At 52.2% G+C, this 14,129-nt stretch overlaps 6 protein-coding genes across 6 annotated transcripts; 4 read left to right on the plus strand and 2 right to left on the minus strand.

Moving 5' to 3' along the window:
* Positions 1–449: 449 nt before the first annotated feature.
* On the minus strand, positions 450–713 carry UHO2_04784 (uncharacterized protein; the record flags this gene model as incomplete). The annotated part of the gene is made up of 1 exon (XM_041554600.1): positions 450–713. The coding sequence occupies one exon, from the start codon at positions 711–713 to the stop codon at positions 450–452; it is 264 nt and encodes an 87-aa protein (XP_041410534.1).
* A 468-nt stretch (positions 714–1,181) lies between these two features.
* On the plus strand, positions 1,182–2,495 carry UHO2_04785 (uncharacterized protein; the record flags this gene model as incomplete). The annotated part of the gene is made up of 1 exon (XM_041554601.1): positions 1,182–2,495. One exon carries the CDS (start codon positions 1,182–1,184, stop codon positions 2,493–2,495), a length of 1,314 nt encoding a protein of 437 aa, XP_041410535.1.
* Positions 2,496–2,769: 274 nt separating this feature from the next.
* On the plus strand, positions 2,770–4,631 carry UHO2_04786 (uncharacterized protein; the record flags this gene model as incomplete). The annotated part of the gene is made up of 4 exons (XM_041554602.1): positions 2,770–2,852; positions 2,938–3,073; positions 3,231–3,662; positions 3,765–4,631. The coding sequence occupies 4 exons, from the start codon at positions 2,770–2,772 to the stop codon at positions 4,629–4,631; spliced, it is 1,518 nt and encodes a 505-aa protein (XP_041410536.1).
* Positions 4,632–4,937: 306 nt separating this feature from the next.
* Positions 4,938–7,364, plus strand: UHO2_04787 (uncharacterized protein; the record flags this gene model as incomplete). Its single annotated transcript, XM_041554603.1, has 1 exon — positions 4,938–7,364. One exon carries the CDS (start codon positions 4,938–4,940, stop codon positions 7,362–7,364), a length of 2,427 nt encoding a protein of 808 aa, XP_041410537.1.
* An 869-nt stretch (positions 7,365–8,233) lies between these two features.
* Positions 8,234–10,039, minus strand: UHO2_04788 (uncharacterized protein; the record flags this gene model as incomplete). The annotated part of the gene is made up of 1 exon (XM_041554604.1): positions 8,234–10,039. One exon carries the CDS (start codon positions 10,037–10,039, stop codon positions 8,234–8,236), a length of 1,806 nt encoding a protein of 601 aa, XP_041410538.1.
* Positions 10,040–10,633: 594 nt separating this feature from the next.
* UHO2_04789 (uncharacterized protein) lies at positions 10,634–11,107 on the plus strand (the record flags this gene model as incomplete). The annotated part of the gene is made up of 1 exon (XM_041554605.1): positions 10,634–11,107. One exon carries the CDS (start codon positions 10,634–10,636, stop codon positions 11,105–11,107), a length of 474 nt encoding a protein of 157 aa, XP_041410539.1.
* Positions 11,108–14,129: the final 3,022 nt, after the last annotated feature.

Here is a 14,129-nt window from a genome sequence, read left to right on the forward strand (position 1 = left end):
GAGGCATAGAGCTGCTTGGTCATACAATTGGCTTCTGCTTCATGCTCCACCTCCCACCTCTTTCTATAAGAACAGAAGAGCGGATTTGAAGGACCGTTGAGCTGAGAAGAGGTGGGAGGGGGCAATTGGCCAGCAAAGATGGACAAAGTGACAGCTGCGAAGAATGCCTCGGCTTCGGCGATGTGCACAGCTGCAGCTACCTAGGCCGAGTGCCAAACTGGACGGGCCGGGCATATTTTCAGTGTTGCTCGCTCCAAGAGGCGGTGAAAAAGGTGGACGCGCAGCTTGCTTGCTTGTTTGACTGCTTGCTTGCTTATTTGACTGCTTTGGCATGTGCAGCCGCACCAGCGTTGCTTTTATTTCTGCCTCTCTCAACAAGTGTTGGTCTCGGAAAAGCGGCAACTGCAACCGACAGGCAAGAGAAGTAGAGGATCGCTACCTGATAGATCCTAGCTTGAAGCTTTGTCGCTATCACCCAAACTATTGCCCGATGCGCTCTTTCTACCCAGCACAACTCGACTGTCTGCATTCTGTTCAGAAGTGCTCCTTTCCAGAGCGCGCCTCGGTGAGGCCGAAATCCAGCAGGGCCGGTCGTCCTGTCCGACCTCTGTTGTTGTGCTGTGTTCGGATGCAAGCTCTCTTGTCTGTCTGCTTGCTCGCTCGGACAGATCCGACGGCATCGAGGATGCTGGACAAAGCAGTTCGATCGTCATGGTCTGTGCGAGAATCCGTGTCGGCTCTCCTGTGTCGGTTCTCCTGTGTCGGCTCTTCCGTGTCGGCTCTCCCGTGTCAGATGGTCCTGCTATCTGAGCTTACTTCTGCTCGTCCTTGGTTTCAAGCAATCCCCTTTTTGTAGCCTTGATTTCGGCTCCTTTTTTTTTTTTTTTTCTCTTTTTTTTTCTTTTTTTCTTTTTTAACCAGAAAACAAGAAAGACGGCGTGAAGCCAGACGCGTGAAGCCAGACGCGTGAAGCCAGACGCGTGAAGCCAGACGCGTGAAGCAAAAAGACACGTTTCGGGCTGGACTTGGACCCTTGATGAGCAAGTCGCGTCGCGCTAATCGTATGTCTCTTCATGTTTAAATGGACAAGTTCGGGTTCAGGCTCGCTTGTCATACTCCTGACCGCCACAACTGACCAGCACGATCAGGACCACGGACAGCTTCAATCGAGCACTGCCATCATGAGCGCCACCACGGACGAGCTCAGATACAAACTCAGTCAGCTTCGCGCAGACAAGGTTCTGCTCCAGTCACAGCTCGCCTCCCTGCGCGCCCTTCCCGAACTGGAAGCAGACCATCGCAGCCCACTTGACTTACACAATCAAGAGCTTGGACAACAGCTACGATCGCTCGAAGAGAAAGCCATCTTGTACCGATCGTCTGCCTGGACATGTTTTGAGATGGATCTTGATGTCGGTCGCCGCGCTCGACTTGCACGCGATAGCGCATCTGCCGACAAGGATGGCGACTTGGCGCTTGGCATCCGACTCGATACTTTCTACAGAGCTCGTTTCTACGAGCCATATTACTTGGTCTTTGCTCGACCATCCCAGTTGCTCGATACCATGCCGCAGCTCGGCCAGACGACCGCAGCGGATCTTGAGGCAAATTCCTTGGCCGATGGGTTGAGACTCATTAGACATACAGTGCCCCACTTTGTGCCATTGGCAAGCCTTGTGCAGAGATACATCCCCACTGTGGCCACAGGCGAAGCAGGCAGCAAGAGCCCAGCCGAAAGAGACCATGAAGCCGGCGGATTGACCTTGTTGTCGCACTTCTTGAATCTGCCGGGAGTACACGCCTTTCTATCCGACCTTCACTGCCATCTGCAAGCATACGTGTCAAGACGGCAGCAGGCTATGGCGCTCCAACAGCTCTCTCTGCCTGGAAGCAGCCGAGATGAACAACTCGCCTTAGAGGCGCTTGGCACAGAGGCTTTTGATCTCCTCAAGCTCACCTGGCGCATTCCCTCTTCCACCGCTCCCTCCAACGGCGCACAAGACCAAGCGGAGCAAGTCCCATCCAACCCCACAGCAGCAGCTCTCGTCGCAGCAGCCAAACGCAAACGCGAGAATCCCGACGACGAGCCCACACATCACCTCCAAGTCATTGTCCAGTACGACGACCTCCAAAGCGATCGCCTAATCGACCAAACACGACCAACCGCCATCTTGGCTTCCACATCAAGCTCACCAGACCACATCCCCGCCATCCAAGCCTCACTCCAAGGTCTCCGCAGGCCCTACGGCCAAGTTCGTGTCCAGCTCCTCGAATACCCACCAGAGCTCCAAACACGCCAGCGTCGAGCACCTGGCATCTCAAAAGCAGACCTCAAAGCGCTCCAACCCACCATAACACGACGGCAAGATCTCGAACAGAGCTACGCACAGGAACACGACGGAGAATCGCTCGACATGGACCAAGCCTTCGAGCGGATCGCCAAGAGCATCTGGGCTCAGATGAGAGCAAAGCGCGGATCAAATACTGTGCGTTGATCTCCACTTACCCTGCTACTTTTGTTGGTTGGGCTTTTATGATGTATTTCTATCTGACTGCTTCATGCTTCGTAATGCTATGTATACCCCTTTGCCAACGTACAGGTTCAAGACCAGAGACTTGCGAGAGCACAGAACAGAGTTGATTGGAGGTGGTATGCCTATCAGCGTCCTCGCCTGACGCGGCTCTTACAGCCAAAGATTGGTGAGCAGACGGTTTCGATCGACCTCATGGAGCGACAACCGTGATACTGACAGATGCTGCTTTAAGCCCATGACAGATCCAAGCCTCTATCGTGTTAGCACGCCCGACTTTCGCGCCTTGGCAGCCAAGTACCCGGCGACATTGGGCAAGTTGTATGTATCCCTTTCCTTCACCATTGCCGACTCTTTGCATTAGTGTAACTGACATTACCGCTCTCCTTCCGCTGACCTTCTATAGTGTCAAGGATGACCGCGGCTATGAAGCCAAGATAGACTTCCAAGATGCCGAGGCAGTCAGATGTCTTGCCGAAACCCTACTACAGCACGACTTTGGCATATACGCCACTTTCTCACTCTCAAACTTGTGTCCTACTGTAAGCACTTTCCTCTTTCCTGCATTAAACAATATCTCACTCTACTGTATGATTGACCTCTATCTCTTCACCAACGCAATGATACGTTGGCAGATACCGAACAGGTAAGCTCTCCCCTCCATGCACCCTTCCCATGCAACCCAAGTTAACCTTGCCTTTCCCCTTCAGACTAGCATACATCTCCCTAATCCACGAGCTCCTAACTTGGAGCCTCCCCACATGGCATCTCCTCCACCACTTTCAACACCAACCTCCCCCCGCCGACGACAGGATTCGCGGATTAGACATCGGCACAGGCGCATCAGCCATCTATCCTATCCTCGGCATTGCTTGCTTTCCACACTGGAACTTTACTGCCACTGACATCGATCCCAACAGCCTCGACTATGCAAAGAACCACATCATCGATCATCCCAACAACGGAACCCACCTCAGCGATCGAGTCTCGCTGCTTCATGTGGACCCAAATGCCTCCTTCCTACCTGATCAACAGACTGGACTGGAGTTCACGATGTGCAACCCACCCTTCTACACAAGCTTTGAAGAAATGAATCGTTCGGCATCACTCAAGAAGTTGCCTGCGAATGCTGTAAGTGCCCTGCTCGCCTCCCTCCCTCCTAGGTGTCATGCCACCTCATTTCCACTCACACCCCTTTCCCCTACCCTATTCGATATGTGTCGATGTGAATAGGTCTGTCACGGCTCGAGATCAGAAATGATCGTCGAAGGAGGCCAAGTCCGCTTGGTCCAGCGTATGATACGTGAAAGCATCACCACCGAGAGAAAGGTTCTTTGGTGGACTTGTATGCTAGGCAAATTGTCCAGTGTTGCTCAGCTCGCCGCTGAATTGAAAGTGTTATCAGGAGAGGGGAAAATAGGAGGATGGGGCGTAAACGAGCTAAAGACTGGTGGAGGCAAGACTAAGCGATGGGTCATTATGTGGACCCGGACAAAGCTCAGACTCAGCGATGAGCTCGGAAGGAAGGATCTTCGGAGCTCGCTAGAGAAAAGCCGTCCCAACTCGACAGAGCGTACAGGGAAGAAGCTAGATGTGGGACCTGGATGGACTAGAAAGGAGCTCCTGGAATCTACCATGGCAATCTTGAGAGACCTGGATGGATGTTTTGTTTATCCTTCTTCATACTCTGGGCAGCAAGACGCAGGGCAGCGGAGGGGAAGCAGATTTAGATCTCAGTCAGTGTCAGAGTTGAATCAAGCAGTTCGGAGGAGGTCAGATGCAGATCCAGGTAGGCTCGATGTGATTTTGACGCAAGAAAGCTGGACTCGTCGAGCACGACGGTCTAAGCTCCAAGCACAAGCCTCTGACTCGACGCACTTGCAGGACACATCAAACATAGAGCCGCTGATGATGGTGAGGATCTCCATTCACGAGACGAATGAAACCGGAGGGACTGGGCTCGTTGTCAAGGTGAATTGCACATACGGCATCGATATGGTCAAATTCGAGTCTTTTGCTATGTTCTTTCTTGGCGCCGTCGAACGCAAAGTTCAGCAAAGTACCAGGAGAAGCACCGACAGCGCTGATGCACAAGCATAGATCAATCTCAGATACCAGCACATAGTGCACCTCCTCCTGTTCTTTGTCTGACAGCATGATCCAAATTGGCTAGAGTCACGTTGATATCGACCGATTTTGTGGGGTTGCAAATTTAACAGGCGCCAGCCTCACCTCGTCTCGTCGGCAACCATAAGCCTTGCATCTTTCTCCTTGCATCTTTCTCCTTGCATCTTTCTCCATCCATCTTTCTACATCCACCACCATATTCCGACATCCCTACACCACCACCACATCATAGTCACCATCTCCTCTCGGAGAGCTTTGGATGGATGGAAGCGGCCCAGCATGACTCCACCACCACCATTCGATCCACGTAGTCTCTATTCCTCCACCAACGCTTCCTCCTCCACCTCCACCTCCAACACCACCTCTACAGGTACCCCTTCCAGACCCAACCTCGCTTCCGCCTCACCAGCGCCTTCTGGCCCTTCAAGCAAACGCGAATCGAGCGGCGGAGCTGGTGATGATACTGACAGTTTCCCCTGCACAGCGGGTGCAGGCAGGAAAAATAAGCCTTCGAAGAGGAGAAAAGTGAATCTGGCATGCATCTATTGCAGAAGATCGCATATGACTTGCGACGAAGGTAGACCTTGTCAAAGATGTATAAAGAGAGATATTGGACATTTGTGTCATGACGAAGCTATGCCGGCCAAGGTTCATGGCGGAGGGGATGGTGAGATGGGTAGTTCTGGCACTCCGTCCAAGGCCAAGGTTCAGTCGAAAGCGGGGACGGGGGTGGGGAACGGTTCTGCTACACCACCACCACCACCACCACCACCACCACCAGCTACTGGTGCGAATGCCAGTGCGAGCAACTTCTTTCCAACCCTAGGGCTCGGCTCGACGGATGCAGGAGCAGCGGGAGGAAGCAACAGTGGCAACAGGAACAACGGCGGTTCGGCCTTCAATGGCAGCTCAAATGGCCCATACTCTTCAGCCTCACCCATGTCTTCGCTCAACCAGAACAACTATGCAGAGTTTGGCGCTGCGAACATGTCCAAACAACAACTACAACCCCAACCCCAACCCCCCACCACCTCCACGGCCCCAGCACAGGGCAGGGCGAGCATGCAACCCTCAACCTCGAACAACAATGCAGGGATGCTTTCCCTTGCTAGCTTGTTCAATATGACAAACCCCGCCCCTTCCACCACCACCACCACCAACAACAACAACACCACTACTGCACAGGGGGGAAGTGTGGGGAACGGAAACATATCTCAACCGACTCAACCCACCACCTCTGCCCCAACAGGAGACATTTCAGGTTTGGGTGGAGCCGGATGGCTCGGACTAGGCGGAGGACCAGGAGGATACGAAGGAGGAGGAAGCGGGTTTGGAGGAGATTCGGCTGGAGGGAATGAGTTTACTCTTCTAAGCGAGTTTTTGGAGAGTCTGGATGGACCTGGATTTGTTGCCGGGGCTACGCCGGGGATGACTGGGGCTGCTGCGCAGACGAGTTCGGGTTTAACTCCGTCTCAGAGTAGGAGGAATACCATCTCAGGTCTTGCTTCAACCAGTGGAGGGATGATGGAAGGTCTCACTGCCCTTACACCGATCAATGCAAACGCTAATAATGATCGATCGAACAGCCTTTCCGCTCTGACATCTAGCAACAACACTGGGAACATCTACGATCCTAATTCTGGTTCTGATTACAATGGATTCAACACCACCACCAAGCAACCAACCCAAAACAACGAGGGAAATGGGAAACGTTCTCGCCGATCATCATTTTCCGCCTCCACCTCGGCCAACACGAGGACAAGGACCACTGCGGCCCAAGGCAATTCCAGCATCGCCTCAGGCTCCTACCTCCCCTCGCTCCAAGGCGGCTCCTCGAAAACAGAACGATTCTTCCTGACAGCAGCAGACCAAAAAGACGGTACTCGCGATGAACGGCTTGCCCGAGTGATCCAAGCTAAATACGAAGCCGGTCTCCTGCGCCCATATAACCACGTCAATGGTTATGCAAGATTAAACCGCTGGATGGAACGCAATGTTTCCGCTGCTTCCAAACGTCGAATTCTCAAACCTCTATGCGTTTTCCGACCTGCTTTCCGAGCCGTAGCTCAGTCACTGACCAACATCGATCTAGTGTTCATCGAAGAGGCGTTTGAACGGCTTCTACTCGACTATGACCGAGTGTTTAGTACGCAGGGTATTCCAGCATGTTTGTGGCGGAGAACGGGAGAGATTTATAAGGGCAACAAAGAGTTTGCAGAGCTGGTTGGTGTTCCGATTGAAGGTCTTAGGGAGGGAAGGTTGTGTATTTACGAGTTGATGGCCGAAGAAAGTGCGGTGAATTATTGGGAGAAATATGGAGCAGTAAGTTTCGATCCAGGTCAGAAAGCAGTGCTGACAAGTTGTGTTTTGAGGACGAAGAATAAAGCGATTGTTGCAGGTGGCGTTGGTAGTGGTGGTACTGCGCAAAGTGCAAAGAGTATCGCTGCTCAACTTGTACGCTCAGCTTCTGCGTCTCGTCAACAAACTCCAATTACAGAAGGCCGAGTTGGCGCAGGTATAGCAATGAAACAAGACGAGAAAGTTGCTGCGGAAACAGGTGCAACAAGCACATCCGGAGTCTTGAAAGATCCTAACAATCCAAAAGCAGCTTTCATCCATTGTTGTTTCTCCTTTACCATTCGACGAGATCAATGGAATATTCCTCATATGATCGTTGGCAATTTCTTACCTACCAATCCTCCCTAGTCGCCCTTTCCAGCTTAGACAGCAGTAATACAACTTTTCCCAGCTGTTCAGCCAATCCTCATCATCAACATGGCCTCAATTTCATTGCGCACAAGGTGATGTGTGATGATGAAACATCGCTTACAAACGCTCATCCTGATCGAGAGAGATTTGTGCAGCCGAGACATGAGATTCCTAAAGCAGTAGTCAAAAAACTCCTTCTCATCGCTAACCCCCTCTCCCTCCCGCAATCTAGAAGGATCCTGTCGCAAGCTCCACCAAACGCAAACACAAGTGAACGCGAAAAAGACAGACCCAGGAACAGCAAAACCAACCCAAACCAAAGCCCACAACTCAAGTATCAAACACAAACGAACAAGTTTAAAGTCCAAAGAGAGTGTGTATTCCAACAGGAAAAGCGAGTCTAGCCAGGTAACAACAAACAAGTCAAATCAAAGAGTGTATGTAGGAGTGGGGGAAGTGCGATCAAACGGTAAAGATTAGGGGGAGGGGGAAAGACACAAAGCCAATAAGTGTCCTATCCTTCGGAGTGACTAAAAGTCCCAGGAGAGACTTCCGAGTGGATGTAATTCAGAGGGTAAAAGGGAAAAGAAACTGTCCCGATAGAGAAGGATATTCGAAAGCGATAGCAAAGAAGCCAGCTGATTTGATAAAGAAGCAAGAAAGAGTTGATGAGAATAGTGTGGTAAACCGAAACCGCTAGAGTCCTCAACTTTACAAACCCGGCCAAGGGTTCAAAAGGGGACAGTACTAATGGGGAACCGAACAACCAATCACCAACCCTTCTATTCTGTCTGATCCATCAAAATCGCTTCACCGCTCCCAAGCTTCCTCCCTTACCAAAGGGTGGAACTGCGCTGTGAGCGGGTTCAAAGGATGTTAAGTCCAAGGTTAAGACCCGAAAGGTCAAGCCCCTTGTTCTCGTTAGTCGACTCAACGTTGTGTCCACCGTTGTAGTAGTAGACCGACTTGGCGACACAGCATCCCGACTTGGCAGTGCAAACAGAGGTAGCAGGAACAGACTGCTGCTTCTTCTTCTTTTCACCACCGAGAAGGTCGCCGAGAATGTCAATGTTGATTGTGATGTCGCTCAAGTCCAAAAGCTTGTTCTCGTTACGGGAGACGACGTTGTGACCTTCGTTGATGTAAACCTCGTTGGTACCGCAAGTGACCTTGGTGGGGGGAGTAGGCTTGTTGTCGGTAGGAGGAGTAGGCTTGTTGTCGGTAGGAGGAGTAGGCTTGTTGTCGGTAGGAGGAGTAGGCTTGTTGTCAGTAGGAGGAGTAGGCTTATTGTCGGTAGGAGGAGTGGGCTTGTTGTCGGTAGGAGGAGTAGGCTTGTTGTCGGTAGGAGGAGTAGGCTTGTCAACAGAGCAGCCATCGCCGTTGCCACCGTTGTTGCCACGAGGAGGCTGGGTAGGGTTCTGCTTGGGGGGGGTGGGCTTGGGCTTCTTGACACAAGTGCAGTCCTCGTCGCTGTTGGTGCGGCGGTAGAGGGTCTCGGAGATGTCACGAGCGTGAATCTTGGAGCCGTAACCCTTGAGGCTCCTCTTGCTAAGCACGTTGACAAGAGCGGTCAAGTCGGAAAGGTCGATCAACTTGTTCTCGTTGGTCGACTCGACATTGTGGCCACCGTTGTAGTACGAGTACTCGGTGTTGGTGCGCTTCTTAAGGATGTCGATGTGGGCAAGGAAATCCGAAAGGTCGATCAACTTGTTCTCGTTGGTCGACTCGACATTGTGGCCACCGTTGTAGTACGAGTAGTCAGCGTTGGTGCGCTTCTTGAGGATGTCGACGTTGGCGAGAAGGCCAGAGAGATCAAGGAGCTTGTTCTCGTTGGTCAACTCAACGTTGTGGCCACCATCGTAGGAAGAGAATGTAGGGGCCTTGCGCCTGAGGATGTCGACATCGACAAGAAGGTCGGATGCGTCGACGAGCTTGTTCTCGTTGGTCAACTCAACATTGTGGCCACCATTGTAGGAAGAGAACGTAGGGGCCTTGCGCCTGAGGATGTCGACATCGACAAGAAGGTCGGATGCGTCGACGAGCTTGTTCTCGTTGGTCAACTCAACATTGTGGCCACCATTGTAGGAAGAGAACGTAGGGGCCTTGCGCCTGAGGATGTCGACATCGACAAGAAGGTCGGATGCGTCGACGAGCTTGTTCTCGTTGTCGAGCTCAACATTGTGCCCAGCGTTATAGTACTCGACGTCGGAGGAGTGACGCTTGAGGAGGTCAAGGCCAAGACCAAGGTTGGAAAGGTCGATGAGCTTGTTCTCGTTGGAGACGACGACGTTGTGGCCACCGTTGTAGCTCTTGATGTACTCGAGACAGTGGCGAGGAACCTTGCGCCAGGTCTTCTGCTTGCGACCATCAGTGGTGAGAAGGCTGATGTCGACGGTAGCATCGGACAAGTCGATGAGCTTGTTCTCGTTGACAGTGTAGACGTTGTGACCACCGTTGTAGGAGGAGACGTACTTCTTGCAGACAGCGTAGTTGGTGCGCTTGAGGAGGTCGACGTCGAGACCGAGCTCGGAGAGGTCGATGAGCTTGTTCTCGTTGTTTGAGACGACGTTGTGGCCGCCGTTGTACGACTTGTACTCGTAGTGAGGAGCGGCGTTGACCATGCCGATGGCGATGGCCAAGGCTGAGATGGAGAGAGCAATCTTGGAAGGCATTATTGCAAAAGCTGACAAAGATGAGGTTGGTGTTGAAGGGTTGGCCGATTAGAGCTGAACTAAAGAAAGAGAATGTGGATTCCAGTTGGGGGGCGATAAAGACCGAAAGAGAGAGTTGGACACGACACAAGAGGGGATTCCGGGGGAAGAGAGGGGAAAAACTTGACTTGACTTCTGGCTAGGAAGCGCTGAGTATTAGGGGAGAGCTGGGAAGGTGAGGGATGATGATGAGAAAAGGAGGAGAAGAGGAGACGAGGAGGTTGGTCTTTATATCCAGTGGCAATGATTGAAGCGGAGTCTCTGACGGATCAGCTGTCCATCCAGCATAGAATCACTGGGAGAGCCAGCTAGCCGAGAAAGGCAAGTGCTGTTTGACAATGTAGGGCAAGCGATGATCTGGTGGGATTCCCCTGCTAGACCTGCGCAAACAGCCTTGAGGCAGGTACCCACATAGTGGCAAAGTGGCTCAGGGGAGAGTCTGCCCTGGACCGAGGCAGTATCCGAGAGGGCCTTGGATGGTTGATTGCTAGCAATTCGACTCTCGCTCCATGCCAAGCAGGACCTGGGCCAGAGGAAGCCCAATCTTTGGGCAGCATGGCATCGGCGCTGAGGTGGATTGCAGAGAATGTTCCGAAGGAACACGAAAAGTCGGAGATGCAACGAGGATGCGTTGGAGAGGTACAAGCGCTCGAGGGCCACGGCGAGGAACGACGGCAGAGCATGACAAGAGGTCAAACGGCCACTGAATCCACACAAACTCGACGGTGGAAGAAGATTCGACGCAATGATCGACAGGTGAAAGGCAGGGGACGTAGGACGAACTTAGGCCAAGCTCGAGGCAGGGATGCAAGGGCAGACTGCAACATGCTAAGGCAAAACGAGGCGAGGAGGCGACAAGAGACGATGGGAGACGGAGATGACAGCGAGCAAGGCAAGATAAGACCATACGCAACGAGAAGGGCTGTGGCATGGAGTGAGACATGGGCCACAGCAAGTCAGAAATGCGGCGGGTTCGTCGGCGTCAGCGTCCAAATGTCACTGTCGATGGGCAATAGGAATGAGAAGTGAGGGAGGGTGGATACAGAGGAGTGGAGATCTGACCACCGTTCTGGGAGCGATCGGAGCGCTGACGAGCATTGCTGGACAGGTGCATAAGATGCAGGCGAGAAGGAGGTGTAAGTAGGCAGGGAGGCACACAAAAAGAAGCAAGGGCATCTTTGTGGCTGAGGTACACTGCCCAGAAGGACAGCTCGGCTATTTGGTTGATCGCGATCTGTGCTCCGTAGGACAGGAGGCTCGAGTTGCATGCCCCTGCACGAGGTACGCCGCTGGCTAGCCGGTTTCGCCTTGCGTGTTGCTAAGTTAGACTGAACAGAACTGTATGTGTGCCTCGTTGCGCTGAGAAGCTTGTTCGCCTCGATTCGTCCTGGCTTGATGCTCGCTCGACTTGATCGAGCTTGCCATAACAGTGGGAGACCGAAGATAGCAGCTCGCTTGCGTAGCGCTATGCTGTTTGCCTAGGGTGCGTTGTACCTGACCGTTTGTTCGCACAGACCGTGAGCATGGCACTGCTCTCGGGACAGGTTGCATCGATGATCCGCTCCCCTTGCTCGGGATTGTGAAATTCGTGGATGACAGGCATAAGAGCTGTTCTGTGTTCTGGATCGAACGCTCGAGGCTAGAGCAGTGGTGGGCTCCAGCTGCACGGCGATCAATGCGCAAGGCCATAGCGCAAAAGAAATAGGATTAAGAAGCGTTCTGGCCTCGTTCTAGCGCAGACGCTTCTTTGGAAGGCTCGCTGACAGCAGCAGCAGGTCAGTAGAGTATGGACAGTAGAGTAGGTACAGTCACAGCTGCGGGAGGGTCAGAGTCACAGCAGGTCGCCGTCGAGCGGAGGGGGAACGGGCGACAAGGAGCCGTCAATAGGTAGGTAGCAAGCAGCAGCTTGCCGACGTGCTGAAGCTTGATCTGTGCCGCCTCCAGTGACAATGGTATCCTCTGCGACGCACATTGCTCGACACGGGCGCAGGATTTTTCTGCTGGCAAACTTAAGACTGAGCACGAAATCTTAAGGTAGCAGAGAGCCATGGCATCACTGCGTCGATGGCGGCTGACTATGCGATGGATAGCATGAGTAGGAACGGCATTCTAAAGCTAGACATCGCAGGAACACGAGAATGAAGTTTACGCGGGACGATGAAACAGGCGCAAAGGGGGAGGCTATTGTGTGCACTAGCCGCCTGCAGGAGTGCCTGTTTGAGTAGAAAGAAGACCATGCAGATCAATCAGCTGTGTCTGAGTTGGATGTCTGAGAGATTGGGGTCGAGGAGGATCAATGCTGAGTTTCAGAGGATCTGCTCGCTGCCAAGAAGATAGGGATGTGAGGCAATTGAAGTTCCGCTGAAGCGCCCAAGCGAGATGACACAAGACGGCTGCAAAGTGACGGCGGCACTGTGTCTAAAGCGACGAAGGAGGGCGTCAAGAAGTTTCAACGGCAAGGAGACGGTAAAAGGAAGCAGAGTCGAAGAGCATAAGAGCGAGTTGCAGTAGCAGCAGCAGGAGGAAGAGCGGAAAGCACGGAGATGCGGTCGACATTGTTGGCCCCCTTGCCTCTCATGGATGGTCTGCTACCGAGGATGTCATTGGCAAGAGCGGTGGCGAGCGAAGGATGGAGGCAGAAAGGAAAGAGGTAAGGAAAAGAGAAGAGAAGAAGAAGGCTGAGTTCGGGGAGCGTTTAAGAGAGAGACAAGATATAAGCATTCCTAAGCAAGACGCCTCTTTAGCCACATTTTCTTCACTGCAATTCTGACAGCAGCAACAGCAGCAAATCCGATTCGGATTGTCCGACAGCTGTCACCTGTCTCGTCACAACTGCTGATGTCAGCTGTTCGGCTTGCCCGACATCATCACGGCTCCAGCTCCAACCTCAGCTCCAACCCCAGCGCCTCAACCCAGTGAGGAGGAGAAGGACGCCTTCTGTGATCTCGAAAAGCATCCCATGACTAGTGATGGGAAAATGGTGTGATGTGGCAAGCGTAGTCGACGCAGCATTGCGATTATGGAGAGGAGCATGTCGAATGCAAGGAGGCCAATTTAATTTATAATGATTTCATTTTTATTTCCTGCCGTGTCTCAGTAGCCATTGTTATGCTAGGCTGTTCTGACAGTGCTGTGAGGGAAAGCGACGACGAGATCGGGAATCTTTGATCGCGATACCGATCTATAAATTTCGTGGATTTTGTCTCCCTCTTTTTCTCGACCTGTTGGCCCCTGACGAAAGAATATGATCGTCTGAACGCATGCAGGTGTGGGGCACTAATCTCAGAGCATTTTGACAAAGCGATGCGTGACACCTTTTTTTTTTTTTCTTTTTTTTTTTTTTTTTTTTTTTTCTTTTTTCTCGCCTTCCTTTTGGGATGCCAAGTGGCGAGCTAATATCTTAGCCGAGCTTGGCCCACAAGCCATTCGAGAAAGACACTGTCTATGGAAGGTTCTCTTCCTGACTGGGGAAAGGATCCGAGTCGGGTCAAAGAATGGCCAGATGAAGACCAACGATGATGACATCTGGCAGCAAAAGAGCATGGCTTGAGACGCATTAGTTGCACACTAGATCGTGTACGGAGCGAGTTGTGTGGTTCCGAGGTTAGCGACCAAGTATGAGAGCGGAATAGGCTCCCGACGGTGACAACAGGGAGAGGCTCTTGTTACTTCACACGCTCTTCTTATTTGAATTTAAGTTGAGAACGTCGGAATCGCGCTGCAAACGTTAAACCTTTTAGCCTCGACCATCGTGAAGGACGGAGGTGAAAGCTTTGTTCTTGAGACGCATTCCGCCTTTGATTGATTTATTCATTTATTCATTTATTCATTTATTGATTTAATTCCAATAGAGCAGCAGAAGAGCGATGCCGTCTGAGCTTCTTATTTCCTTTCTCGTTTGACTCTCTCTGTGATGCTCTTAGTGTGTTGCACTTGCCCATTTCAGAAAGCTCGCGAAACATACACAGACAGCATGCTCTCTCAGAGCTTCCTCCAGATGGGCGTTGTGACAGAGAGGGGGCAATGCGTGACTGTTGTCGAGTGCCTCTCT

This window comes from Ustilago hordei (genome assembly GCF_900519145.1).
Source record: "Ustilago hordei strain Uho2 genome assembly, contig: UHO2_contig_10, whole genome shotgun sequence".
Taxonomy (NCBI): domain Eukaryota; kingdom Fungi; phylum Basidiomycota; class Ustilaginomycetes; order Ustilaginales; family Ustilaginaceae; genus Ustilago; species Ustilago hordei.